Genomic DNA, 27,548 nt, shown 5'->3' with positions numbered 1-27,548 from the left:
GCCATGGCCTGGCTCTTGCTGCCATCCTGCGCCCAGACCCGAGCGCTTTGGGAAATCGGGATCCCTGCAGCATCGCCGACCCTCTCCCATTCCCCGGCTCTGCTGGGCCCAGCGAGAAGGGGCTGTTGCATGGCAGGAGCTCCTGGTTTTGAGGGTCATGGAAGCTTTTTATTGCCTGGGAGCTGGAGTTTAACATCCCACCTCTGTTTGGGGCTCAGCCTTGGTGTCCCCCACCACGATGCTCCTCTTCCGCCTCTTCCGCGGAGTGTCATTTGGGGCATTTTCCTCCTCTTACCTCAGCTGGGTCTGGTGAGGTGGGAAATGAGCAGATGAGGGGTAGACCCTGTCCTGCGGGGACATGGATGCAGGTGATGTCCCTGTGCCCCTCATATCAGCCCTCTCCCACCACCGCGGGTGCAAATCCTGCAGAATGATGCATCTTGCACCAAAATTCCCCTCCTTTTGCCCCCGGCTGCCCCCAGGTCACAGGAATTGACCTGTGAGCAAAACATCCCCCCGTGTCCGTGCCCGCAGCAGCACCGGGAGCCTCCTGGGCGCTCACAGCATGTGAATTATTCAAGCCCCGCTGCGGCGCGGGTTGCACAGGGGGGTGTTTGCCCTGGCGCTGCAAAGCCGGGCGGGAAGGCAGGAAACGGGGAGGCTCCGGCTGGGAACGTTCGTGCTCCGTCTTGCCCGCTCGTGCTTCCCGCTCCGCCGCGGCCCGGGGGCGAGCGGGGCCCGGCTGCGCAGGGAGGCAGCGCGCGGGGCGGCGAGGAGGGGAGCCGGGCGCCGCGCACGCGCCGGCTCGCGCGCAGCCTCGCGGTGCGGCTCCTCGCCGCGCTTTGATTTGCGAGGAAGGAAACAAGACGCCTCGGAGCAGCGGAGCGAGATGCGCCGAGAAACCTGAGCGGCGGGAGCCGCCTTCTCCGCGTGCCGCCGCGCGCGGAGCCGCCGCCTCGGAGCAGCGGCAGGATGAGCAGCCCCTCCGCGCCGGGGAAGATGGAGGCGAAACCTTTGTTCAACGTGCAGAAGGCGCTGGTGCAGCCCGTGCAGATGTGCATGCTGGACATCCCCCTGAGCGTGCAGGATGACGACGTGAGTGCCGGGCGCGCGGGCCGCGGCGCGACGGGCAGCGCGGGGGAAGTTGTGGCCAAGTGGAGGGCGCCACGGGCCGGCGCTGCCTCCTGGGCGCCGCGTCCCGCTGCCCAGCGGTGCTGGTGCCATAGGGAGCCTTGGCTGCCCCATGCGTGGGGAAGGGGAAGGGGCAGGGGTGGCCGCGAGGCTGAGCTCGCGCCCGTGCCCATCTCGGTCTCGCAGCTCCCGCCGCTTCGCCTGGGCTCTGCTGCAGCAACGTGGGGTTTGCTCCACCAGGCAAAAATCCCCGAATCTGGAGGCATGTTTGGGTGAGGGCAGCCCCAGTGGGGGCTCCTGCTGCCACCGCAGCTCTGCCCCTCGCAGAAATGCCCCGTGAATGGGGCCAAGCAATAACCCAGGAGAGGGGCGATGCCCCACGGGGCTTGCGGGTGGTGCCCGGGCTGGGTGCTGAGCACCCCAGTGCTGCCGGGGGCTTGGATATGATCCACGTTTGGTTGAAATCTGGGGCAAAACCCTCTTTCAGAGCAGGGAGAGCCCCTGTTCTTGCTGTGCATGTTCAGCGCTTGCGCCGTCACTGCAGGGGACTGAAATGTGCATTTTCTTGATGGTGGGCAGTCGATGTATCACACTGAATGCTGCCTTATTTTCTACCTTATCTGTGCATTTAACGAGCTGAAATGACAACCCGGAGCCGAGCTCACGTCCCTGGAGGAGCGGGATTCGCGCAGGGGGTGTGTCGGGTCCTGGCTCCGCAGGCGGCCGGGCGGCACCGCAGGGAACAGCGGCTTCCCGGGAGCCTCCCTGTGCTGAGCAGCCTGGCTGGGACCTCTCCCCGGCCCCGCGGCCGCAGTATCGGGTACCTGAGCCCTGCTTCCCTTTTCCTGCTGCCTCCTAGCACCTTTATAGGGGTGCTGGGAATTTCCTGGCTCCCGAGGACCTAGTCCAGGCATCAGTGGCTGCTTTATTCTCCTTTATTTTGATTTAAGGAGCAGATTTATTCTGCTGCAAGACACCCGTTCCTTGGCAGTGGAATCTGCTGCTGGGTTTCCCTGCAGCTCCAGGGGTGGCACCAAGGGGACCTCAGGCTTTGCCTGACGCAGACGGAGGTTTCCCGGCGAGCCAAGGCCCAGGTGGGTGTCCGTGCTCGCCTGGGAGCGGGTGGGAGCGCCCTGCGCTTGCTCCCTGTCCCGCTGCCTTTGTTGCAGGAGGGAGAACTGATTTTTCATGGTTGTGCTCTGTATTAGGGATTGGTTTGGGGGTGTTTTTGGATGCTCCTATGAACCTTTCAGGATCTGTTTGGTCCCAGCGGGCACCGATGCCGTTGGTTGGCAACCTGGCGCATTGGGACGTCCCATCAGCAGGACGTCCCCAACCCTCGCGTCACTGCTGGGGTGTTTGCTCCTTCGTGCAGGGTGCAGAGGGTCAGGGTGTCCTATGGAAAGTTGGAGCGCTGTGGGATTGCCCTGGGAATTCAGGCTTCCTCCAGCATCCCCGTGAGCATCCACTGGGAATGGCCAGTGTTGCGGTGCCGGGAAGCGCTCGCTCCCCTTGTCCCCCTGGAAAGCAGCGGAGCAGCTGCCCGGCCGCCCCGCAGAGCTGCCGCCTCCTCCTGGCCGTGGGCAGGGGAAAGTCCAGGGGGAAGCCCGGAGCGACGGGGAACTCCACGTTCCGCACTGGAAGCTTTCGCTGCCGGTGGGCGAGAGCTCTTCCCCTCGCCCACGCCAGCCCCTTCTGACCTCCGAGCCACCACTCTTGCCAGGACCTCACCTGGCTGCGGGTGGAAGGAACGTGCTGCCGTTTCCCCCTGCGGAAACCAGGAGGCTCCGGAGCTGCCTGTTCCCGCAGCATTGGGTTGGGAAGGGCGCAGGCACCCGATGCACGGAGCCCTGTGGGTGCTGGTGTCCCAAGGAAGCTCTACCAGGAGAGGAGGGTCTCCGTTTCCTAGAGCAGAAATGGGTCTAAGGAGGGAGAAGCCTCATAGGGGGTCAAGTTGTCCCACTGGAAGCGGGACACAGCGCTCGAGCCGCTCCGCAGGGATAACACGGACCGTCCATAGGGAAAGGGCTGGGGCCATGGCAAGGCGGGCAGGCTCCCAGGCTGAGTCACCCTCTTGGCTGCGGCTCCTCTCGCTCCTTCTTGAGAAACTTGGGACAAGTCGACGTGTCTGCAGCTCGGCCTGGCCGATCCCGCCTTTCCCTGGGCCCGGCGCCCTGAGCAGCGGCGTTGGGTGCTGCTTTGCTGCCCATCGGGACCGGCTGCGTCTCCGGAGCGGTCAGAAGCCTTTCCGTAATCCAGATCCTGTTTGTTTTTATGGGAAAGAAGCTAGGAGAGTGTGACCATCTCCCTTGGGAAGCTGCTGGGCAAACCCCAGCCGTGGTCAAAGGGCAGAGCTGCAGAGGGAGGACGTGGTGGGGAGAGAGCTGGAGGCGCCCGGAAGGAGCGGGAATGGCTGCAGGGTGGACGTGGGAGAATGTGGATGCCAGCTTGGATAGGGACATTGCCAAGGCATGGAGGGGATAATGAGGAAGCTGTGGGAGCTGAAGGGCAGCGTGGTGCACAAGTAGCCGCTCCCAAGCCCCTCCGGGGATCCCGTCCATCGCTCCTTGGTCATCCCTGTGGGAAGGTCTTGCTTTCCAAACAGGCTTTCCTTGCGCCCCGCTGCCCTCCCTCCATGGGGCCTTCCCGGGGACGTGGGCCTCCCAGGGAGAACCGGGAACGCAGATGCTCCCGGGATTGGGCTGCTCCTTCAGGTTTCCACGAGCATTTGCAAATGTCCAGGGCAGAGTGGGACCCCGTTAGGGAGCATCTTGCCAGCAGCTGGTGATGGGCTGAAGGTGACAGTCACCTGCCGTGTCCGTGCGCATGGGACACCGCGTGTGTCGCGCAAAGGGCTCCGTTGGTGCTGCCGTCGCTCCCTCCGTTTCTCAATCCACCCGAAGCAATTGCCACATTTCCCAGGGCACCGCTCTTGCTCTTGCGGGTTGGGATTTCCAGAGCTTTGCTAATAAGAGCGCAACAGTTTCCATATCTGGGAGATGGGGAAATCAATGTGGCAGGGGATGTAACGGCTCTTTGTGGCATCTCGGGCAGCTCCCTGATGTGATGGAGCTTTGTGGCGTCCGGCTTTGGCGGTTTAATTGGCAATATCTGCTCTGGGGAGCCGGAGCCGCAGGGAGGGCCGTGGCAGCGAGTCCTGCGGAGCCGCACGGGGGTCCCTGTCGTGTCCCTCCTGCCTGGCAGGACACCCTGGGGCTGTCGGGTGTCACCGGGTGTCCCCTGCGGGTGCCCACAGTGCCCCGCGCGCGAGCGTGGCCCCGGATGCGGCTCCGCACAAGAGCAGGAAGGGCGCAGGAATGGGCAGGTGGGGACAGAGGTGACAGAGCACGACAGATCCGAGCGGATCCGTGGGCACAGGCCGCCTTTCCGATGCTCCGGGCGGTCTCTCCCTGCGCCACCCCGCCGGTGCAGCAGCCCCACTTCAAAGCGCTTAGCAAATATTTTCCACTCCAGTGGGCTAATTAGTTAAATTACATTTCACATGCTAATTTATTCCTCTAATATTATTTTTTTCCCCCCGCGTGCTGGAATCTAGGAGAAGATAAAAGCTTGGTTTGACCTCAGCACTGGGCACGGAGGAGCAGGAGATGGGAAGGAGCGATTCGCTCCCAGGTTTGCCGCAGCATCCGGCTATTCCCTGCCGTGCTCCGGATCCTGGTGGAGCCCAGGGGCTTCAGCCGCCTGCGACCCGGCCACCTTGAGCGTGACTTGTCCTCTGGGCAGGAGGGAAGACTTTCCCCGTCAGCGGTTAATGAGCTGCTAATTTCCAGCTTAGCTCTTGCTGTCTGTCTTGCTGGTGTCATCTCGTGCAAATGTGGGCTAATGAATCCAGCCTGGGTGGGGATGCTCTTTCCCCTGCTGCCAGGAGGGGGAAGGAACCTGCTGGCAACGCTCTGTCGGCTGCATCTGGAGCTGGCACCGTCCCCAAGGAGGAACCTGATCCGCTGCTCCGTGAGGACCCGTCGCCCTATTTATAGGAGGCTGGGGGAGCCCCTGCCCCGTGCGGGAGGTGGCAGCGGGAAGTGACCTTTGGAAGCAGGCTGGGATGAGCCTTCCTGGCCACGCGTGCGGTGGGCAACGCGCGCGGCCGCAGCGGGCGTCTCCGGGCCGCGAGCAGGTGGGTTTTGCTCGCGAGCCCCTCGCTCTGCTCGTGGGACCTGCTGGGGTTCGGCCCTGCAGAGGGCTGAGCTCCGGCTTGAGGAACGTCCCGGTGCCTCAACCCGGGGCCGAGCCGGCAGGGAGCCGGAGCGGGCGCCCGCGTGAGCCGAGAGCTGCAGTGAGCCCCGCCGTGAAGCGAAGCCTCCTCGTGTTTGTGTCGAGGGCTGCTGCTTCTCCGCTCCGTAGATGTTATCGGGAGGGAGGAGCCGCGCAGCGGAGCCGGGGCTGCTTCCTGGCCGTGGCTGCAGTGGAGAACAGCCTCCATCCCAGCCCCTGGCACCATTCCCTGCCTCCCGCCCCCTGCGTGAATCATCGCTCTGTGTCTTCAGAGACAGCTAGAAACTAGGGGAATAGCTGCCCAGATTGGATTCCTCGCTCGTCTCCAAGGATATAAACGCAGGAGCGCTGTGAAGGCTTGGGATTCCCTGGCCTCGAGCAGTCGGAGGCTTCGTGTCCATGCGTGCGGCTGCCCGGCCCTTCCCAGCTCCGCTGGAGCCGGGATCTCGGTGCCAGCAGCCGGAGCGGGATGCGCCGGAGCAGCTCCTGGTGCTGCCAGAGAGCAGTGATGGGTGCAATTAAAGCTGTGCTAATTCTCCGTGTATCACAAATGGGGAAGGAGCTGACGTCTCTGGTAATCGTTTGGTCGATCTGCTGGTGATGTGTGTTTACAAATGGCCTGGCTGCAGCCGTGCTCAATAGCATGAGCTGCAGAGCAGAAATTAGGGGGGAAAAAAGAGAGGAAAATACCGTGTGTCAGGTTCTCCCCTGGTGTACATGAAGGCGAAGCTGTTGACCTTGGTGGTGTTATCCCCTAGCGCTGGCTAAGGACGTGACTTGATGCCCAGGGTTACATCCCAGCGCTTTCCCCATCATTTGCCTTCCTACCTTCCCATCCTGCGGCACGCGCTTCCCTGGCTCCGCCATCGGCGGTAACGTGAGAGCTGTGGGACCTGCCTGGCCCTCCGCTCCCGACCCGCTTCCGACCCAGTGGAGCAGTTTGTGCCGCTCGGAATGTGCAGGAGGAAGAGGAGGAGGAGGAGACGTGGGGCTGCAGCCAGCGCCGCGCTCCTGGGGAGAAACCGGCTCCCTCTCTGCACCCAGGGAGCCCATATGGACCCATCGGTGCCACTTCCAGCCGCGCATCTTCAGCACTAACGGTGCTCAGAGAAGTGACTGCAGCAGCCCTCGGGAGACGCTGCTGCGGCGCTGTCGGTGCTCCCGCCGTGAGCCCTGCTGTAACGCCTGGGATGGGCGTCCGCTGGCTCGGGGTTGGCTCCAACTTGTGGTATTTTGTGTTTTTAACTCCCGGCTCTGCAGTCACGAGCGTGGAGTCGCCCCAGCTCTGGGCTCCTCGGTGCCAACGTGGGGCCCTGGCGGCACCTCTGCGAGCCCAGGGTGAGACGTTTCCTCCGTCTTCGGTGTCTGATGTGGCTCAGGAGGTTTATGCCTTGTTCTCTGGAGTCACGTGGACTGTTGCAAACACCTCCCGGGTCGCTGCTTCTCGCCCGGCTTCTTCGGCCGGTGCTCGGGAGGCTGCAGCTGGGCCCCTGCGCCTCTCCAGGGCTCCTCTTGGCAGCCTGGGAGTCCCTGATCCCGCTTTGTTGACAGTCGCCATCTGCCCCAAACCCTCCACGCTCTCGGCCCGGGTGACAGCTGCAGGATGAGGCCCTGGAGCGGGAGCCGTCGGAGCTGGACGCGGTCTCGGCAGTGGGGAAGAGCCGCAGAGCGCTGGCCCTTTTCCCCCAAATTTGGCAGAGGCCTCGTGGATAATTAAGTCAATGCAGAAATGATGCAACTAGATGGTTGAGCAGAGAGGGAGGAAAAAAAAAATATGTAAAGGCCCCCAAACATCTGTTGGATGAGTTAATGTATTATTAGACACCAGAAAATCCACGTGGGAGCTGCTTCTTACAAACACGCTAACCACAAAAACATTTTCATTCTCAGTTCGTACGGTTTTAGGCACCGAGAGCGCCGCGAGATGCACCGCGTCAGAAGCGAGCGGCGCTGCTCGTGGGGTGACCTTTTTAATCTAAAGAAAACTGAAATTCTTCGGCACTCAATGTGATTCCTGGAGCCAAGGATTTAAGGAAAAAAACAGCATAAATCATGAAACTGGAGGTAAAAGCCAGGGAGGTCGGCGGCGCTGGCTCGCTTGCGGTGGTGTTTGGAGCAGCGCTGCTCCTCTGTGCCAAAACCAGCACGGAAAGGTTTGCTGGCCGTGCAGCGACGCGCCGGAACAGCTTCCCTTTCCCAAACAATGCCGAGCGGAAAGCTTTAAAGTGCCCAGGACCAAGAGGGAAATCATTTATTTTTTTTTCCAACATCCTTTGTTCGAGTGGCTAACAATACCTGGGAATGCTAAAAGACTTTGGCAATTCTTATTGACTCCTCGTCGCCGTCACTGTTGTCTTCGGCCTGGCCAAGGCGACTTTCCCTTTCCAGCTCCCGCCGGGCTCTTCCTGCCTTCCCTGCGGCAGACGTCACGAGGATGCACGTGCTCAGGCTACACAAGTGGAATGTTTTTGCAAACCTGGTGCAGGCAGAGGTGAGTTTGGCCCCAAATGACCTGCCTAGGGCCATGCCAATAAGTCGATGTGGAGGAAACCTGGCAGTGCTGGTGCTGCTCCGGTCCCTGCGGCCGCATCTCTTGGTGCTTCTCTCCAATCCCAGCTCTTTGCTTGGAATGATGTTGCTTTTCCCATCCCCAGAGCCTGGCACTGGGGTTTCACTCCTCACTCCAGCTCCCGGGGGCTTTCACCTGCCTTACTGCTGTGCCCGGGTTTTGCTCAGTCCTTGCCCTGATGCTTGTCCAGTTGAAGCAGATGTGGGGCCGTTGCTGGGACATCCCTTTCCGTATCCCGCATTAACATTGTTCCTGTGGGTTTCTTATTTTAAGCCGCCTCGGTTATTTTCTCATGGTATTGATGCTATACATGCTGTGCGCCGTCCTGCTGCTTCACTTACTGCCGGGAGCTGATCCTTAAAACTATTCCATGTTGCTTCCGCACTGAATAACCCCTGTATTAAACCCAGCTTGTGTGTTGCTCTGTTTTATCCAGCAGCATGGAGCTATCCGCATGGATCTGGCCTGGCAGCTTCGCAGCCTGCAGCCCCTCTTGGCTCCACGCTTAAACTGGGCTTTGGAATAAGCAGCGCTTGGCCACGGGTGACATCTGGTACCTGCCTTGGGGGCCAAGAGGGACAGCAGGAGCCTCACGGGTGACCCAGGGCCATTGCAGGGATGAACCATCCTCTGCCTTGAGTCGCATCCCGCCCTTCTTGGCCAGGAAGGACGGGAGCAGGGCTGGGAAGCGTGTCGGGGCCGGAGGTGGCCGCGTGCAGCGGCGCCCGGCTCCGCGGCCGTCTCCCACGGGGATTTCTCGCTCGATCGGGAGCTGGCGCCTCTTGTTTCCGAGATTCTCCTTTTACGCGATTCAGCTAAATGTGCCGTTCTGGCCGGTTGCTGTCGCTGGAAAAATGTACTCCCTGCCCTTGAATGTGCCTGGGAGAGGTGACCAGAGCCTCACCTCAGAGCAGAGATACTGTGTTATTGCTATACACTATTGTGCTATTGCTATACAATAATACAGCATCTTTAGGGGCTGCACCCATGCCCTTCTCCACTTGCCAACTTTTGCGGCCTCCACCTTCCTCCTTTTTTTTTTTTAATCCGCAATTTTTCTTTTTCCTCCGCTTGTGCAGAAGACCCTTACACGCAGGAGTAGCAACGTCTTACAGTAGCTTCCTGAGCACCTGGGAGAATCAAATGGCTCTACACCGATTGCTAAGCAACGGAGAGAAATGCTTTTCCTGTTTTTTTTCTTTTTGGTTACAGTCACCTTACGTGGTGCTTGCTGAAAGAGCCGACAAAAGGTGCTGGTTGTGACGGGAGCAGCAGGAACGGGCCTGGCCCTGGTGCGGCTGCAGCCTTTGGGCCTCAGCAGCCCTGCCAAACTGCTGCAGTTCTGCAGCACGTGGGGAGGAAAAACGGCACCGTCCAGAGCACACGGAGCTTCCTGGGAGGGGGGAGAAGCTGAGATCGGGACTGGCCTTTGCTGTGGAGCACCAAAACGAGCTGGGTCTTTCGTTGTCCCCCTGAAGCGGCACGCTGGGGACAAACACCAGGGCTGGTGGCCAAGTGGTGCACCACAAGCACCAAAGATGGTGGCATCCACCAGGCAAAGTGCATGGTGGAAGGAGGGGAAGGGAAGGACATTCCTGTGACCTTGTTATCCGCAAGGCTCGTGCCGTAACTGCCAGCAGGGCCGAACCTGGGCAGCCCACCACCAAACCTGGGGAAAACCTGCTCTGATCGAGAGTCTGGGCGCAGATTACGCTAACTGGAGCACGGATGTGATTTTCCCCTTGTAGGCAAAGAGGTTTTTTTCAAAGGTATTTTCCAAGGTTTTTTTCCTGGCCCTGGAATGGAAGAAGAGGTCGTGCTGGCTGATTGTTTTTGTTATTAGCTTTTCTGTAATCAAGTCTTTCAGCTGAGCAGAGCCTTGGCAGGGCAGGGGCAGTGGAAATGAAAATTCTTCGCATCAAAAGCTGGATGTCCAAGAAGTTTTGCTTTAGGTGTCGGTGTGAGCAACCCCCGGCAGCCTGAGCAGCAGCTAGTAATCCCCGCAGCTCCCGGTGCTTGTCCCCGGAGCGCCTTTCCAAGCAGCAGCGAGAAGGGCTTCCCCGGCCCCACAATGGGAGGAAACGCCGGCACCTCCCTCGCGGCGCTGCGGTGATTTCCGCAGCCCGGCGCAGAGCCCGCACGAGCTGTGACCCAAACAGCACCCAGGTTGGTGACTTGGATCTGCCTTCACTTGTGTCCCCCTGGAAGCTGGTCTGGCTGGATGAAGGGGCATTCCTCACGGCCCTGTCCCCTGGAGGTGGCAGTGACCGTGAAATGTCCCCATGTCCCAGAGGGGGGGACAGAGCAGCGGAGGGCGCAGAGCTCTGTGGTTCCGGGTGCTCTGGCCCTGTGGGGTTGTGTCTGTTCAGCCCGTGGTGACCCCAGAGCGAGGGCTCCCGCAGCACCCGCGCTTGCCTGCATTTCTGTGCCCTGTGGAGTCGATGGGACACTCGCAGCTGACGTCAATGCAAAACGCTCAGCATGTTGTGAAGAGCTTTTTCTGCATTGCCAAGCTGAATACGATGCTTCTTTTTTTTAATGAGTCCCACAGTCATTAGTTTTTCTCATAAAGCTGTTGCTCCTGCAGTTGTGTGTGCATAAAGTAATGGTGCTTTTTAGATATTTTCTACACCATCGTGGTTGTGCAAGAGAAACCTGAAAACGGGATCCTGTGTTCCCTTTTGGCTCTGTGCCGAAGAGCAAATAAGAAGCCCTGAGAAGTTATTTGCGTTAATGTCGCGATTTTGAGGAGGTTGCCGCGTGTTTGGGGTTGGCCGCGGGCAGCAAACATCCTGACCGCGGGTCCTGACCCCACTTGGAGTGTTTGGCTTTTTGGACCCAGGAGAGGGGAAAGGAAATGGGCTATTTTTAAACCCTTGCATACGGCTTCCTGCCTTATATGATTTATTATCCATTATCAGAAGCGTTTCTCCCCTGAGCTAGTCTTTAGTGGTCAACAAAGGGAGCAGGGAAAATCACCCGTTACGTTGGAGCTGCATCTTGCAGCAGAGGTCACACAAAACCTGGGTGTTTTGTTAGTTTGGCCACCTGCAAATGGTCAGGGCTTTTATATGTTATGTGCACGGGGGTAGAGCCAAGCCGGCCCCGTTGTGGGCTGCAATTTCCTTGCGCTGAACCTAGAGGGAAGGCGGCCTCTGTCCCAAAGGCCTCCGAGTCCAGGCAGGGAGCTGGTTTTGTGGGGAAATGGGGCGGTTTTTGCACTCCTGAATACACAAGGCGGGCTCGGTTCCTTGCGCATCCTGTCGTGGTGCCTGTGTCCCAGCGAGGCCGGGGGGACTGACCCTGCGGCTGGATCCGGGCTGAGCACGCGGGCCCCAGCGCCCGGGGTTGTTCCAGCTGGGCCGGAGCGGAGGCGTCGGGCCCGGTTTTGGTGCTGTCAGCAGCAGCTGCCGGCCCCGCGCGGGGGTTTCTCGTAACACGCGAGGAGGAGGAGGAGGAGGAGGAAGGCCGGGCGTCGCAGCGTGGGGGAGCGCGGGATGACGATGGCTCTGCCCGTTTCTGCCTCCAACAACGCGGCCGCGTCGCAGCGTTTGGGCATCTGCCGGCGGCTCCGGAGCCTCCGCCGAGCGGCACCCGCCACCCTCGCGCTCTGCCCCCGGGCATGTCCCTCCCGCTGCCCCTGCGACCCCCGAACCGCCCCGCGGGCAGCGGCGGCCGCTGGAGCCAGGGAAGCGGCGGGGGGGGACCCGAGGGGGCCGAGCTGGGCCGGGCCGGGCCGCTCCCCCGCGGGCGGAGGCGGAGGAAGAGGAGGAGGCGGAGGAAGAGGCGGAGGCGGCGCCGCTCCAGCAGCGCTCGGCGGCCCCCGCGCTGCCACCGCGGCCGGTGTCGCTGCCCGGCTGGGGGGCTGCCCATGGTGAGCCGCCCCCGCGCCGCCCCGCGCCATGTCCCGCCGCCCGCCGCGATGTTCGAGGGCGGCCGGCGGGCGCGGAGCCTCTGGGGCGGCGTGAGGCTGGAGGTGGGCGGCGAGCGCGGCCCCGTGGTGCTCAGCAGCTTCACGCAGCTCGACCCGGACCTGCCGCCGCTGGAGGTGAGCGCGGGGACCCCCCGCCCCGGGCCCGGCGCTCGGCCCCGAGCGCGCCCGGCGGTACCGGGGGCTGCGCGCGCCCTGGGGTTGTTTCGTTTGCCGGGTCGCGACGGGCCCGGCTGGGTCCCCTCCCCGCACGTTGCCCTGTCGGGAGCCGCGGGGGGGAAAGGGGGGCGCTCTGCATGGGGGAGGGCGGCAGGTTGCTAAAATCGGGGCTTTTTAATGTCTTATTTGAGGCTCCCGCTTGCAGCTGCAGGTCGGGGCTGAGATTGAGGCCGCTGGTAAAGCTGGTCCGAAGGAGCCACCCAAGCGTCCTCTGGGGAGCCTGTGGGCACCGAGAGGGCTCTGCCAGAGGATGCAAAGTGTCCGGGATCCTCTGGGTCCGGCGCTGGGTGCTTCAGTGCTGGACCGGCCTCCGGGCTCTTGTTCCAAGCAGTTTGTCGATTCCGAGTGGGAAATGGGACACGGGCACCCGGGATACTCTGACTCAGCGCCATGGGTTTTTTCCTGGCAATCCTCTGAGCGCCAGGAATGTCATCGGTGCTGAGCAAACCTGGTGTTGGGAGACGTGCAAGAAAGTTCTGGTGTCGGGAGCCGGTGCTTTGAGGAGCCCCGCGCGGCCACGCAGGGGTTAACGCAGCGCGGCCGGGCAGCAAGTCTGGTTTTGTTGGGATCTGGAGCCAGCTGCAGATGTGCTTCTCCGCTCCGGCTACTTCTCGCTGCGGCGCGGGGGGAATCACTGCTAAACCCTTCTGAGTTCCTGCACAGATATCCGGGCAGCAGAGCCAGCGTTTTAATGGGCGCTTTAATCTTTCCCCCGCTGCAAACTGCTCTGCCCGCTGCCCTGCAGTGGAAAGTCCTGGTCAGCCTCGGACGGGAAGGAATTATGTGAGGCCGCGGCCGCGCGGGCTCCCCCGCGGCTCTGCCGCGTTCATGGAAGCGCCATCGCGGCCGTCCCCCCTCTCCTGGGGGTGGGCGTGCGGATGTTGCTCGCGGCTCCTCATCTGGATCTTGTTATGTCTGGCAGGAAGTCCAGCCTCTCCATCCCGCGGCGCTCCGGGAGGCTGCCTGGGCCGCGCGCTTGGCAGCGAGCGGGAGGAGCGGGGGGGACGCGGCCCGTTGTGCTCCTCGGCCCCGGGGAAGGGGCTGCTCCGCACGGGCCCCTTCGCTCCCTGCACGGAGGAGGTCGGGGGGCTGGAGGCATCTTGAGAGGTGGGGGCTGCAAAAGGGCTTGGAGCTGGGAGAGAGCAGCTTTGGAGCCTCTGCTGATCCGAGGGACCGGTGGAGCAGGTCTGCAAAGGAGACCCCGTTGACAGCCCCGTTGGAGCTTGGAGATGCTCCGAAAGCTGCTGTCCCCGTCGCGCTCCCACCCGGGGCCGCGGCGACGCGCGCTGCCGTGCAGGGCGCGGGGGGAAGGCGCTCTGAAAGGGGCGCGTTGTTGTCACGGCCCCCTGGCACCGGCCTCGCGGGCTGTAATCCCGGGCTAAAGCTGCTCTGCAAGGTTTCCCTGGGAGAAGGAGGCAGGTTGGATAAGAAAACCCCCGTGGCCGGTCACGGTCAGCATTTTCCTGACCTCCATTCCCAGCCCAGGGTGCTGAACCCACATCCCAGGCGAGAGCCGGGGCTGAGGCTGCCTCATCCTCGCCAGGGCTCGGCTGTGTGGGAGCAGCGTCTCCACCAGCATCTGCTTCTGCAGGGAGCACCGGGCCAAGGCGGCTCTGCCTCCCGCCTGGAGCCCGTCCCTTGGGACGGAGCAGTTTCTGGTGGAGCCCTGCCAGCCTACGTGGTTGGCAGCCCGGTCCCGCCAGGACCAGGGAATCCCTGGAAAGCTGCCCGTCGGGTTATGGGGAATACGTGTCGCCTCGTCCTCGGTGTCCCAGCTGGGGCCTGCAGAGGGTCGGTCCCCGCGTCCCGCAGCGGTGCTGCCGGTGCCACCCCCGGCCTGGGCGCGCGGAGCCGCGTGCTGCTCTTGCACCCAGAGCCCTTCATGATCACGCGACGATTTTAACAGCGCTGAACAGACCGTTTCTACTCCAACGATTGTCTAACGCGAGCGCCTGAGCCGCTTTGCAAACCTTCTGCTTTGACCTTTCTGGTTCGAATCCAACTCAAACTGGTGACAAGTGGCAGCTGTTCTGGTCCAGCATCCACAGAGTGAGTTTGGGGGTTCTTGCTGGGCTATGAACACGACTGTGGATGACACAGGCAGAAACTGCCATGCAACTTGCTGAGCTCTGGACGAGTGGCCAGGGCTGACGCATAGCGGAGAAGTCCGTATTGTTGCTATTCTGGCCGGATTTGTTTTCTGAACAATTAAGAGACTCTCAGTTGCTAAACACATCCTTGAAAGCTTGAATTACTCAGCCCAGATGCTTTGGAGGTCAGTGCTTATTCTTCGTAGCTGGGAATGAGGCGAAGGAGGGACAAAGATACCTTTTAAAAGCCATTTTCTCGGCGCTTCCTACGGCGCGCCGGGAGGAAGAGCCTTTTCTCTCAGCACGCTCTCCTCGGCATGAGACACCCCTTGCCATTCGCGAGATGAGCATCATCTGTTGGTATTTCTGGGGTGGGGATCTACCTTGTGGCTCCCTTCCAGGAGCCCTGGAGCCGGCCGGGGGGCCGCAGCGGGCCCAGATGCTGATTGCTGGTGGCTGCTGCGGAGCGGGAACGGCAGCGGGGGGAGGGATGTTTTGTTATTACTTGATATCGTTTGAGAGAAGCCGGAGAGAGGTCTCTAAGTGTGTTTGTACAAGGATCGCGTTACTCAGCGCCTGCCGCGCCGCGTTTCTGGAGGGCCGGGAAACCTGCCGGGGCCGAGAACTCCCAGAGGTTTGAGAGGATTTAGCAGCAGGCCGGCAGCCCTGGAAAGTGAAATCTGTTTATCCGCGTGAAGAGGGACACCCCCAGCCAGGCCTTTCCCCCCGGGAATGCCACTGGGAGAGGAAGGAGGTCCCGTGTGGGCACACGGGTGCTCCGGGCTCCCCCTTTCAGCCATTTAACCTTCAGCCCCTGGGGGAGATTATGGGGCAGGGGGCAACGAAACGCAGCCTGGGGGTTGCCTCCCTCCTGGGCACCCGTCGTTGTGCCAAGTTGGGGTTTTCTGTTGGAAAACCAGAGTCAAATCGCATCTGCCTGGGGTTGTGTCTCGCTGTGGTGGTGCTGGGGCAGGTTCGGCTGTAGCCCCCGGCAATTGGAGGCGGGAGAGGAGCCCGTTCCTCGGAGCCGCCGTGGTGGGTTCGGATGCAGAAGGGGCTCTGCCACCAGCAGCTTCTCCGTCGCCCTTTGCAGCTCTCAGTGCAGCCGCCGTGTCCCCCCGGGGCCCTGTAATTGAAGGAGCAGGGAGCTTATTTAGGTCACCCGAGACCACATGTGAAGCCTGGGCATCCCCTGCTTGCGCTTCCTCTCGGCCCGTTACCTCCCGAGCGGCTGCTTATCGAGCGTCCGCCTTCCTCGTGTTTCCATATACATTTGCAGGGCTGTTTCGGTTCTCAAATATTTCTCCATCTCCCACGGACCCAGCAAGAGGGGGGAAAAAATGTCGTTGCTAAGGAACGGGATTTAGCTACAAAGCCAGCCGAACCGCGCAGAGGGGGGCAGTTTTACCAGCAGTTTTGGCCAGGGGGGCTGCGGGGGGCGGAATTCCAGCGCCCGCGTTGGGCATCCGGGACCTCGCTCCCACGGCGCGGCACCTGCAAGGCCCGGGAGCCGGGATTTGAGGTGCGAAGGGACGGAGGAGCCACGGCGCTCGCCCTCCCTTATTGATCACACTTGTTTATCGGCTGCTGTTAGCCCGCGCGGGGCTGGGTTAGGCCCAACGGGAGCGTCCGCGGCCTGGCCCAAGTCTCGTGGGACCCGAGAGCGTCGCCGCGTTGGGTGACGGTCCCTGCGCGAGGGCCGTGGTGCCAGCGCAGAGCCTGGGGACTGGCAGTGGGGACGAGTTCGGCTGTTCTGCTGCTTAAATTATGAGTACGGCCTGTAGCTGTCCCAATCTGCGGGGAGAAACGGGTCCTCCCTGTGTTTGCCTCGGGCCCAGGTCCAGGCACCGTCGGAGCCGCAGCCCGCGGAGTGCTCTGCAGGAACGAGAGCTTTGGGCTTCGCTCCCGAGCTCAGGGAAGAGAGAGCCCCGGAGGGCAGCCCGGCACCGAGCCCGACCCGCTCCCTCGTGCTCAACTGGTTCAGCCCAGGGGGGCATAGAAAAGAGGGGAAAGGAGGTCCAAGCCTGAGGTCTGGGTGGAGATTTCAGTGCCCTCGGTCCCCTCCTCCCCAGAGTGGGAGATGGGGGACAGAATGAGGGGACAGGGGGAGATGCATGAGGCACCGCAAGGCCCTTAGCACTGCTGGGCCGCCACGAGCGTGCGCTGGCCGTTAGCGTGGACATGAGCAAAGCTGCCTCTGCAGCTCCTTCGCAAAAGGACTCGGTGCCTCCCGTTCTCCCCGCGCTTGGAGCTGGTTCTCACGGAGCAGCCGGATGGTTCTCCCAGTGCAGCTGCAGGGCCGGGGGCCACCAACGCTGCCGCCTCCCCGCGACGGAGCCCGGTTCCTCTTTGTGCGATTTGGGTATTACTGATCGTGGTGCCATGCAAATACCCGCCGAGGACCGGAGCTGCCTCCTGGGGCTCTGCTTGTGCAGGTGTCACTCAGCACCGCAACAGCAGCACCCAGCGTCCCCGGGCTCGGTAGTTATGTGACCTCGGAGCGGCGGGACGGCGCACGCGGCGCCTGCTCGCCGTGCAGAGCTCGGCAGCAGCGCGTTCCTCTCGCGGCTCCTCGGTGTCCGCAGGAGACGCGTTCCCGGGAGCTCGCCGGCCGCGGTGGCTCTCGGCGCTCCGGGGCCGCCCGTGTCGGCAGCACGAGCTGAGCTGCCAGACACCCGGCTGCCTTCTCCGAGCTGACGGGAGAAAAAAAAATGTTTTGACTTGCGAACAGAGCAGATTGCACAGGAAAGGCGGCGGAGGCGACGTGCTCGGGAATGCGGAGGCCGTGTTTTTAGAGCCGCTCTTCTCGCTGCTCCCCGCGCGCTAACGCGGAGCGGCTGAGACCAGGGCCTGCCGCAAACGCGGCCTCGGCGCTCGCGCTACCCAGCTCAGCAGAGCTTCTCCCTGGGGCGAAACCGCGGGCGTTTCCCTGCTCCTTGGGGCTCCATGGGGATGCCAAAGCCCCGAGTCCGCCCCGGTTCCGGCCCAATGTTGGTGAGGTTTGGCTCCGTGTGCTAAGCAAAGCTGTTGTTGCTAGTTTACGCTCGATTTTTTAAAATATATGTTCTGGAATGGATGTTTGGGTCAAGCTTTATTTGTGCTGGAGAGATCCCTCCCGGCTGCGGCGTGGCGGCGTTGGGGCTCGTCTCCGCACGCCCATTCCGCAGACGCCGTGTTTTGCTGGGATAAGCCCTGCCGCAGCAGCGGGGCGGCCCGGTCCGTGCTGCCGCGTGACTCACAGCATCGCAATGGCTCAGCACGGCGCTCCTGCGGGGAATCCCATGGGATCATCCCTCGCAGCAGTGCTTCCTGCCGATTTTGCCGCGTCCCTCCACCGCGCTCGGCTGCAGGAGGACGGCGCCGTCCCGGGCCGGATCGCGTTACCCGCGCGGGCCGGGCGCCTCCGCCCGCTTCGGAGCGCGTCCGAACGGCAGCGTGTGGCACTCGGGTCCTGTGGGCACTGCAGAGCGGCTCGTGGGTGCAGGAGTGGGCGCACAGGGACGCAGCCGCTCACCCGTGCGTCGCTGCCCACGGAGCAGTGCCGGCAGCGGGAGGGAACAGCCACCTGCGAGGGCAGCCGCCCCGCACCAAGATCCTGATCTCTGGTGTCCCCAGGCCGAGACCGCCGCATCGCACCAGGTGTCAGTGCGTGATCAAGGACCTGTTTCTCAAGTGGCAGGGGAAAATCCCGCGCCCCCAAAATTCTGGGCTCCGTGGGGAGCCGGAGCAGCTCCGTGGGCAGCCGCCCGCTCTCTCCCCTGCCTCCCGCAGGGTTTTGGCTGCCCTCACTGAGGGGCTGTCTGGAAACACTTGGTGCAGGCTGGTGATGTCCCCGTGTCCCCGGGACACCCTGCCATTGCTCTCCAGCATCCGCACGTGCAGCCGCTTCACGGCAACTCGATGCTGTTGTTGATTCCTCCCAAAGGTGCCAAGCAAACGTCAGCTCTCCTGTAGCTTCAGCTGCAGAAATCTGGCAGCTCCGCTCCTCCAACCGCCCCTTGCAACCCCCAGGTGTTACCTGATGAATCCTGTCTCTACCCCCTAGTTTGGCACCTAGCACCTTGTTGGCACCTGTTTAAGTAATGCCATGAGGAGGAGATTTCCCTGATTGCAGGGGAGATTTCCCTAATTGCGAGATAGGAGCACTTGTTTCTCCAGCTCCACAGCCTGGAGGCACCTGGGGAAGGGAACAGACCGTGAGGAGCCTCTTGCCCGCGGACGTCCCCGGAGCCTTTCCTAGCGCGGAAGCCAAGGCGACGGCTGGGAAATCCGCAGCTGGGAGCGCGGGGCGGCCGTGTCAGGAGGCCCCTGGGACGAGCCGGGCCCGGGAAGCGGGAAAGGCACCAAACGGAGGCGCCCGCGTCACGGGGGCCCGGCCGGGACGAACAAAGGCCGCATTGATCCGTCCCCGCGCTGCCCTCCGCCTTTCCCGGCCTCAGCTCCTCCCGGGTCACCCCGCGGCCGTCGCGGAGGCTGGACCAGGGCTTTGCCGCGGGCCTGCAGCAAGAGCCCCCGCTCTGCCTGCGCTTAAACCTTCCGGGGCAAAGCCGGGTTTGCCCGGGATGCGCCCGGGTGCAGACAGTGCCTTGTGGTCACCGCGGTGGCAGCTCGTGGCCGGGGGACTTTTCCTCCCTTTCCCACTCCGACGGGCAGCGTGTGCCGGGGCTGCGCTCCTCGGAATGGCGCGAGTGCCGCGGGTGACGAGGAGCCGGCACGTTGTCGATGCTCTTTAATTTGCCAGAGTGACACGTGGGCTAAAAGCAGAGAGAGGAGCGTGGCAGGGGGATGTTTCCTCAGGGCTGGGTCTCTCTGAGGATATAAAGGCTGGATGTGGGGAGGGATGAGCTTACCCGCTGGCAAGTGCCAGGGACAGGCATCGCCCTGGTGCAGCAACAAGCACCTCTCTGGCCCATTTGTTCATGCAGATCGCCAGAAACGCATGGGTTACCCTGGGATAAGCAAGGCAGGAATTTCACGGGCGAGCATCCAAATTGGGTGTGGGGTCGGGCAGCTCCGAGCACTGACCCGTGCGCGTCCCTTTCCCAACACGTGGTCTGGTTCCCGCTGTGACGATGCGGGGTCCAGGCCTGCGATCAGCAGAGTAATGATAAATTGGCTGTGTTCGGACTGCGGGCTCCTGGGGAGCTGCCTTTGCACGTGAGCAGGGCGGCTGCGCTGCGTGTGGCTTCGGAGCTACTGCACCGGGAGGAACAAAAAGAAATTTTAATTTTTGCACTTGTGACATTTCTTATATATTTCTTCTTTCTCCTTCTTAGTGAAAACTGAGCTGACTTGCAACGAGCCACTCGATCTCGATTTACGGCGCAGCATGTATTAATTTTTTATGTGCCAGTTGTCACCAACCGTGTCCTCCTGGTTTCACTTCCAGTAATTACCCTCCGGGCTGCAGGGGAGTTTGTAGCAGAGCAAGTGCTGTTTAGCCGAGGGCCAGCTGCGGCCCTCGCAGCCCGGCGGGTGCTGCAGGCGCTGAGCGCGGGCGCCGCGGAAGCGCACGCTGGAGTTATCACGAACACGGAGCCAAGAAACGTGGAGCAAGAGCTAGAACTGCTGTGTCGGCTGGATCCTTTTTCCATGAACTTAGAGAGGAAGCAAAACCTGCTGCCCTCGAGCTTTCTGCTGCGCTTGGGGGGCCTGCGCAGGGAGCCTTTCCTGGCACGTCCCCTTCCAGGAAGCCTTGGGGACGTCCCGCTCTGCGGCAGCCCTTGGGCTGCTTTTTCACTTAGGATGCAAAACATGGGAAGTGCTGATGGGCTCCGTGTGCAGGAACACGGGATTGGGAGTAGATTGGTCATGTTTGGTGTCTTCGCTGTCACATGCAGGTGTCATTGTGTCTGCCCCAAGGAGCCGCCTGAGCGCTGCGGCTCCCTTCGGAGTTGGTGGGGTCCGAGTGGACACCAAGCACTTCGGAATATCTTTGACTCACAGTTTTCGGAGTGCAAAGTCAGTGGAAAAGCTTTCCTGCGTGGTGCAGCTCCCGCCTTTCCGTGGAAGCGAACCCAGCCCGAGCCGGGGGCGAGCTCAGGGACGTGCCCTGCCCGCTGGCTGCAGCTAAGAGCTTTAGTCCCTAATCCCCTGCACGGCCCCTGGCTCCGGAGCGCGGGCCAGGACTCTGGAACCGCTCCGTGCTCGCCTGGGCGAGGAGGCCGCGGCGCCTCCGACCTCCCCGCGCTGCGGGCGCAGGAATCGCGGAGCAGGATCAGCACGTTGGGAAGGGCAGCCCCGAGCACCAACACGGGGGTGCAGACCTCGCAAGGGGCAGCATGGGCTGATGCGTCGCATCCCGGCGTGCGGAGCGGCCCGTGGAGCTGGGATCCAGCTGGAGGCGGAGCGGAGCTGCGGAGCCAAGCAGCTGATGGGCGAGAATAGGCTCCCGGCTGTCGCTGCAGCCTGGCAAAAACACCCCTGTTTCACAGCGGATTTAAGTTTAGCTTCTGGCCCTTTTTCTCTTCTTTTCCTGCTTCTCCCTTTAGAGGTATTTTTTTAATGGGCCCTTGGAATCGGTCCTGCTCTGCAAGGGCTCTGGGGCAGGAAGGAAGGCAGAGGCTGTTGGGGGGGGGAAAAAAAAGAAAGAAGAGCCAATGTGTAAATGGGTCCGTGCGTGTGTGCGACGACCGGGCTCCGAGTCCTGCGCGCCCCAGAAGCAGGAGATGAGCCCGGGGTCGGGAGCGCGTGGGTCTGTCCCGCCGGCCCTGTGCTCAGCCCGGTGCCGACCTTGGGCAACCCCGGAGCCGAGCGCGGCCGCCCCGCGGGGCTCCTGCCTGGAAGTTCCTGCCAGGAAGAGGGTTGTGCTGCGTGTGCCGGGCTGGGGAGAGCAGGACACAGGGAACTTCTGCTTTTGTGGCCGTTATCTCGAGTTCACAGAACTGACGTTGTTTTCCTTTCGTGAGATAGGGGCAGCTTTGACTTTCTTTTCTTGTTTCCTCTTGAATGATGTGGCACGTTCTGGCTTACATAAGAAAACCCAAAATTGCTGCTGCATTGCCCGGGTTTGGGGTTTGCTCCTGCGAAACGAAAGTGAACGCTGGGCTGGGGCAGCCCTTGGAGGAAGCAGCATTTCGTGAGGGAGATCTCCATCATTTCTGCAAAAGCCCCTTTCAGACCATCGCTTGGAAAGCGTGTCTTGCAGAAGGGCCTCGACCACGTTAAGGACCAGAGCCCCACGTTCTGTTCCAGGCTTTCCCAGCCAGCTCTCAGCAAAACCCTTCAAGCTTGTGCAAACGCAGAGCTTAAATGAGAAGCTGCCGCCGATCTCGCTGAGTGCCGGCTCTGCCCGGTCTTGTTCCTTCTGCAGACGCCGATTCCCAGCAGACGCCGGTTCCCAGGCCGGGATGTGCCCCGGGCAGGGCCGGGCTCCGTGCGCTCTCCCGCCTGGCAGCGCTGCCGCCGAGAAGCAGCGCGGGCCTTGGGAGCCGCGGTCCCGAAGTACCCCGTGCTTGCTTACGTGCATTTGTAAAACAGGCAGTTTGCACTCCTAGAACGTAACAGTGCTACACACATCTTAATCTTGCAAGCAGCTGTTGTCCAGGGAGCATCGGGAAAAGCACTTAAGCAGCTCTGTCTCTTCCATGGATGCTGAAATTAATACCTTTCTGCTATGCCACTTTGTTATTTTGTGCCTTTGGAGACTGAAGTGCTGACCCAGGGACACGTGGGCCCCGAGCTCCAAAGACCTGGTGAGTGTTAGGTATTTGTGCACAGTGAAGGCGTCGCGCTCGCGTTAATCCTGCCAAACGTGGGGCTTTCTCATGTGCCTCCAGCTTCCCCTTCTGTGGGAGTTCTGAGGCTCATTTTCTAGGGTGCCCAGTGTCCCAGGGTGCCCTCCCGTATGGGTTGGGGGGAGGACTGAGTGCTCCGAGCTGCTGCTTTCATCCCAGCTCCGCTCTTGGCAGCGGTTAGCGGTTCACCCGCATCACCCGGCGCCGTCCTCAGGGTTTCAGGTTGAACCATGACGAAGGAGGGGTCGCGGGTAGGATCCTGCCCATGATTGTGCTGCCCGGGGCCTGGCCCCCGTTCCCTTTCATTTTGGGGCAGAAAACTCCAACAGAAAACCACAGTGGGCAGCCGGAACCAGGACCCGCTGCAGCCAAATTGACCAAATTACAGCTCTTCTAGGACCATTTTGACGACGTTTGCCTTGAGTTGCATGGCTGGGAGCCCTACTGGGGAGGGCTGGGAGTGCCAGACTGAGGATCTCAGAGTTCTTGGCTCTTGTCGTATGAATAAACCGTCGTTGGAGGCCCTGTCTCCCTCCTGGTCCTGCTTCCTGCACCCACTGGTGTGCGAGGAGGAAAACCCGCTGCCAGTGCAGGTGCCGACCTGGTGCTCGCGGCCTCTGCCCTGCTGCTTTTGGTTTCTTTGGTTCATAACCGACACGTGCAGAATGCACAATCAGCGTCTCGGAAAAACAGCAGCAGGAAAGAGGAAGCTCCTGCAGAATATAAATAACCAAATTTTAAAAAGTACCAGTGTAGCAGCTCGCTGCTCCTTGGCATGAGCTTAGCCAGGGCTGCCGGGAAGCCGCGTCCGCCTTGTGCGGTTTGCAAAGGGGGAACTTTGGGGGATATCACCCAAGTCAGCAGGAAAAAAATGAATGAATTTGACAGTCTTGAATATAGGAAGGAAATGAAATTTGCTTCTACGCGCATTAAAATGAGGTGTATCCTCCACACGTGACACAGAGCACGAGTGAAACCCGCTGCTCGGTTATGGCAATACTTTCCACTGTGGTCGCTCAGCAGCTGCCAGTGATTCATTGATCGATCCTGGGACATTCTGTACTCTCAGTGTGATTTATTTATTAATTTTAATTGCATCCCAGCAAACATCCGACTTGTTTTATTTGATGCTTTTTATCTAGAGTTGGAAGCTGCTTATCCAGATCTCTGCTCTGAGTGACGCTGTACCAGGCTGTGGTCCTGCTAAATCTAGAGCTTTCCTCCAGCCAAAAGCCAACGTAATGGGAAGCTCCAGAGGGGAATGATTTGGAGATTTTAGATTTAGATCTTAGATTTTCCTGGCAGACAGAGAGGCCAGGAGAGCTGGTGCAGAGCCCTGCTCATAGTGATCTCCTTTCTCTATCACGTACGGCCTTGGGCAGGGTGTCTGCAGCCCTGAGAAGCATCTCAGCAACATTGGCTGAAATGGGCTGCAGGTCGGTGGCACCTCTGTGTCGGGCTCTGCTGGCAGGCTGGTCGGCGGCAGGCTCAGCGTGTGGCAGAGCAGCCTCCGTGTTTGCTTTTGTGGGTGGCACAGGGTGGCTGAAGGTGCCAGGGGGAGAGAAGCCCCCTTGGTTTCGCCCCTTAGCACCCAGCTCGCCTTCCACGCTGCAGTGCTGGAGCCTGCCTGCGCCTGGGGTTGAGAGAGACGTCGGAGCCCGGCGCGCTGCTCCCTTGCCGAGGCAGGACGGAGACGTGTCTCCATATCCTGCTGTCTGGGAAGGCCCAGGGCCACGTGATGCTGGTGGGTGAACGAGTTTTCACACTCGAAGCCCAGGCCTGGAAGCAAATTGATGCCATAGCTCAATGCAAAGCGTGGTAGCTGTTCCGGGGGCTGCCGGTCGTCGCTGCTCCGTGGGGATTTCCATGCCCGGGCTGCAGGAAGCGCCGGGCTGCCCGGCTGGCACCGTGCGCGCGCGGGAGGGACTTGGCCTCCCGCTGCTGAACCCCCTCACTGCTTTTCCAGGCATTTTCCCATATGGCCAGCAGTGGGTTTAGCAGCCACCTCCCACCGCGCCGTGGGGTGGGGAGGGAGGGATCCCCGCAGGGTTTAAAGGGATCCGCTCAAATCCGCTTAGGGAGAGAGCCCTGACTCAGCAGCGCGGTGGGAGGGGGCCGGGCATGGCAGCGGGCAGGAAAACCGAATTATCCTCGCGGGGCTCCCGGCCAGCCGGAGGCAGGAGAGCAGCCGGCAAAGCCCGGCTCCTGCCTTGGGATCTGCCTGTGGAAGGATCCCCTCTTTCCTAACCACGTTTTAGGAAGTCTGGAAGCAGAAAGCTGGGCCCAGTGGCCAGGGCGGGCTGCGACCACCCGGCACCGCTCTTGGGTCTCTTCCCGGCGCTCCAGCTTCCCCAACTCGAGTCTGTTCCTCGTGGATGGGCCGCTCGCTGCTCACAGGCAGCTCGGGGCCTGGTTATTACCTGTTACATAAGGTGTGATTAGGCCATGAGCCTAAGCTGCCCCGGGGCAGATTCCGGAGGGGACCGTCCGCCCCGGCGCACGGCGTCGCCTCGGGAAGCGCGGGAGCAGCGTGTCCCTGGCCGGGCACAGCTCCGGGGTGCTTTGCAGAAGGGCTGGGACACCCCAAGGCGGGAATGAGGGAAGCCCGGAGCTTGCAAGGGGCCCGGAGCTGCAGTGTGGGGGCACCCGAAGGGCTGGTGCCTCCTGGTCCGTGTCGGAGCGGCCCCTCTGCCTCCCGCTGTCCCCTCTGCCCTGCCGGGGCGCCTCACCCCAGCCCGCAGCAGCATCTCCCGTGCGTTTTTCCTCCTCGTCTCACGGTGTGCTGTGTTGTCCCGTGCAGAGCTCCACACAGGAGATCGGAGAAGAGCTGGAGGATGGCGTGATCTACAGCATCTCGCTCCGGAAAGTGCAGCTCCATCACACGGCCAACAAAGGGCAGCGCTGGCTGGGGGTAAGCGGCGCCCAGACCCTTCCCTGCCGGAGACGCAGTGCAGGCTTTGCACGAGCCCACATCCTGCCCTTGCTGCAAGAAGGGTTAAAAATTGGTCCCTTGTCCTCTTTGTCCCTCTCGCTGCTGCTAAAGAGCCTGTTCTGGCTGCGACTCTTCACATGGCTCCTGTTTGCAGACAAAGCTGCTGCCTGCGGCCGCAGCGGAGCCAAGCAAGGGGCCCTGGGGCCGGGCCCTCTCGGAGCGCCGCGTTTCGGCCCGCTCGGCTGCCTCGCGGTGCCGCCGCTCCCGGCGCTCCCAGGCCTGGCTGTCTGCGGGCAGACACGGAGCAGAGGTGACACGAGACAAGGCCACGCGGTTCATGGAGAGTGCAGGGAGGAGCTGCCGTGTGGGCTGCGGATCTGCTCTGCCCTTCCACATGTGCATCAGCTTTTCTTTCCCTCCTGCATTTTTTCCCCCTTTTTTCCCCCCTTTCTGCATTTCCTGAACTGAAGGAATATTTGCACTGGGCAAGGCAGCAGCCAGGGCTAAAGAGGAGCTGATGTTCTCCCTCCCAGAGCACCCCATACATATACCGTGTGGTTTTGGCCCCTCTTTAGTGCCAAAATTGCCTTGTAAACAGAAGGGAGTCCGTGCACCGTGCAGCAGGTCAGGTCTTCTCCGCGTGGGCCCGTGGGAGCGTTGCTTATCCTCACGGGAGCTTCAGTTCCCCTTGGACGTGGGGATTGATGCAGCAGGGCCGTGCTGCAGTGGAGCGCGTCCCCCAGCCGCGGGGCCACCTGCGGTGCTGCCAGCGCCGCCTCCGCCTCGCTGCGGTCACCAAGCAGAAGTGCGGGGCTCGCAGCTGCTGGGAAGGGACTTTCAGCCACCCCGAGGCCTTTCCTGGGGCTTTCCGAGCGCTCGAGCCTTCTAGGCTGGTCGCTTGGTGTCCGAGGGGACCTGGCCTCCCTTTCAGAGCGACGGCTGCTCGTGCTGCCGCGGGGCAGAGCAGCACCGGGCACGTCACGAGAGCGCCGGCGTCGTGACGCTCGTCACAGCCGCGTCCAGCCCGCTGACTCCTGCTCCTGTCCCGGCAGTTTGAGAACGAGTCTGCCTTGAACCTCTACGAGACGTGCAAGGTGCGGACCATCAAAGCTGGCACCTTGGAGAAGCTGGTGGAGTACCTGGTCTCGGCCTTCAAGGGCAATGACTCTACCTACGTCACCATCTTCCTGTGCACTTACCGGGCCTTCGCCACCACCAAGCAAGTGCTGGACCTGCTGCTTAACAGGTGAGGCTGCTGCTCGCCCCCAAACGCGCTGCTGGGGGCTTGGCACCTTGGCAGGGGAGCTCCTGTGGCCTTGGCTGCTGACCAGCCATGGGTCGTTGCCCGTTTGGGATCTGGCCGTTCTCTTAGCCCCACCAAAATAAAGGTTTTCAGGAGAGAGCTCTGCCAGAGCCTGCCTTGCCATTGCTCATCCGGCCATCTGTGATCCAAGCTGTCTTGCTGCCCCCGTCCCCTGCACGTGCTCCGTCTCCTTGTATATTCCTGCCCAGCACATGTGCCCGTCCGGAGCAGCGGGACGGTGTTTGCAGGAGCATGGGGCTGGGGCACCCTGGTGGGATGGGGAGAGCAGGACGGCATCGGGGAGGTTCATCCTGAACAAAGCCCTGCCAGAGCCGCTGGGTGACAAGGAGGGACCGGACCCGGAGCTGAGAGGCAGCAGGCTCAAACACTCAGTGTCTCCTCATTGTGCTCCCACCAGGTATGGCAAACTGCACGTGCAGCCGAACGGGGACCACGCCAGGCATGCTGTGGATGAGAGGACGGAGCTCAAGAAGTGAGTAGGACCTTGCTGTGGGTAGGGGCTGCATCTCTTTCTCTTGGCTTGCAAAGGCTGGCGTGGAGCCTTCCTCAGGAGGCCAAAACCTCACGGACGCTGGAGATGGGCTCCTCGCTGCGAGGCCAGGGCCTGGGTGCTGGGAGCAGAGATGTCACTGAAACCAGTTGCTGAGACTTGATCCCCTTCCCAGCTGAGGCCCGTGGGCTGGCAGGGTTTCTGGAACAGCGGGGTCGAGTCTAGCTTCTTGTTGTGAGCGCTGTGCCACGTTCCCTCTCCTGTCTAGTCTTTTCCTGGGACTAGCCCTGTGGCAGCACGTGGCAGATAGGTGGCTGCACTGATGGTTCTTCAGCTGTACGGTGGCATGCGTGGTCCTGGTCCCCAGGTGCACACAGGTTCATGTGATGCCCACGTCTCACCCGAGTCTGCCCCTGCTCCCCCTTCTCCCTGCAGCACCATCTCCTCCATCCTGGGCGCCTGGCTGGACCAGTACTCCGAGGACTTCCGCAAGCCCCCGGACTTCGCCTGCCTCAAGCAGCTCATCTCCTACGTGCGCCACAACATCCCCGGCTCCGACCTGGAGCGCCGCGCTCGCATCCTGCTCCACCAGTTTCAGCAGCAGGAGCACAGCGAGGCCGAGGCGGAAGGTGGGGGCTGTTCCACTATGGGGAGCCTGGGGCTCTGGGGGAAGATGGTGCCATTTGCGCTGAGGGTCTCCAGACCCTCAGGTCTCACCGTGCGGCTAAAGTCCTAACTTCAGTTACATGGGGGAGTTCATCCAAGTGAACTGGAAGTGAGATTTCCAAAGGGATTAGCTAATCTGCATTTCATCCTCAGCAGACACTCACATCCAGAGTTAACGTGGCTGTGCTTTTATCCCAGCCTGGTTCCCCGAGATGGGGAAACAG

At 61.7% G+C, this 27,548-nt stretch overlaps 1 protein-coding gene across 4 annotated transcripts in view; it reads left to right on the top strand.

The window, feature by feature from the left end:
- Positions 1-27,548, top strand: part of RALGDS (ral guanine nucleotide dissociation stimulator) — a 37,938-nt gene that overhangs the window by 4,988 nt on the left and 5,402 nt on the right. For 2 of the 4 annotated variants that reach the window (XM_088525305.1, XM_088525303.1), the window contains exons 1-5: positions 11,798-11,984; positions 24,713-24,823; positions 25,897-26,090; positions 26,566-26,640; positions 27,094-27,287. In XM_088525305.1, the coding sequence (XP_088381431.1) occupies positions 11,808-11,984; positions 24,713-24,823; positions 25,897-26,090; positions 26,566-26,640; positions 27,094-27,287 (751 nt within the window). In that variant the 5' untranslated portion in view covers positions 11,798-11,807. Of the gene's footprint in view, positions 1-980; positions 1,096-11,797; positions 11,985-24,712; positions 24,824-25,896; positions 26,091-26,565; positions 26,641-27,093; positions 27,288-27,548 lie in introns of those variants that run through there. The other 2 variants (XM_088525304.1, XM_088525306.1) reach the window with 2 other exon arrangements.

The sequence above is a fragment of the Tinamus guttatus genome, unplaced genomic scaffold, assembly GCF_059628265.1.
Source record: "Tinamus guttatus ecotype Peru unplaced genomic scaffold, ASM5962826v1 Tinamus_guttatus_pri_ptg000226l, whole genome shotgun sequence".
In the NCBI taxonomy this organism is placed as follows: Eukaryota; Metazoa; Chordata; class Aves; order Tinamiformes; family Tinamidae; genus Tinamus; species Tinamus guttatus.
This window is presented reverse-complemented; position numbering and strand designations above follow the sequence as displayed.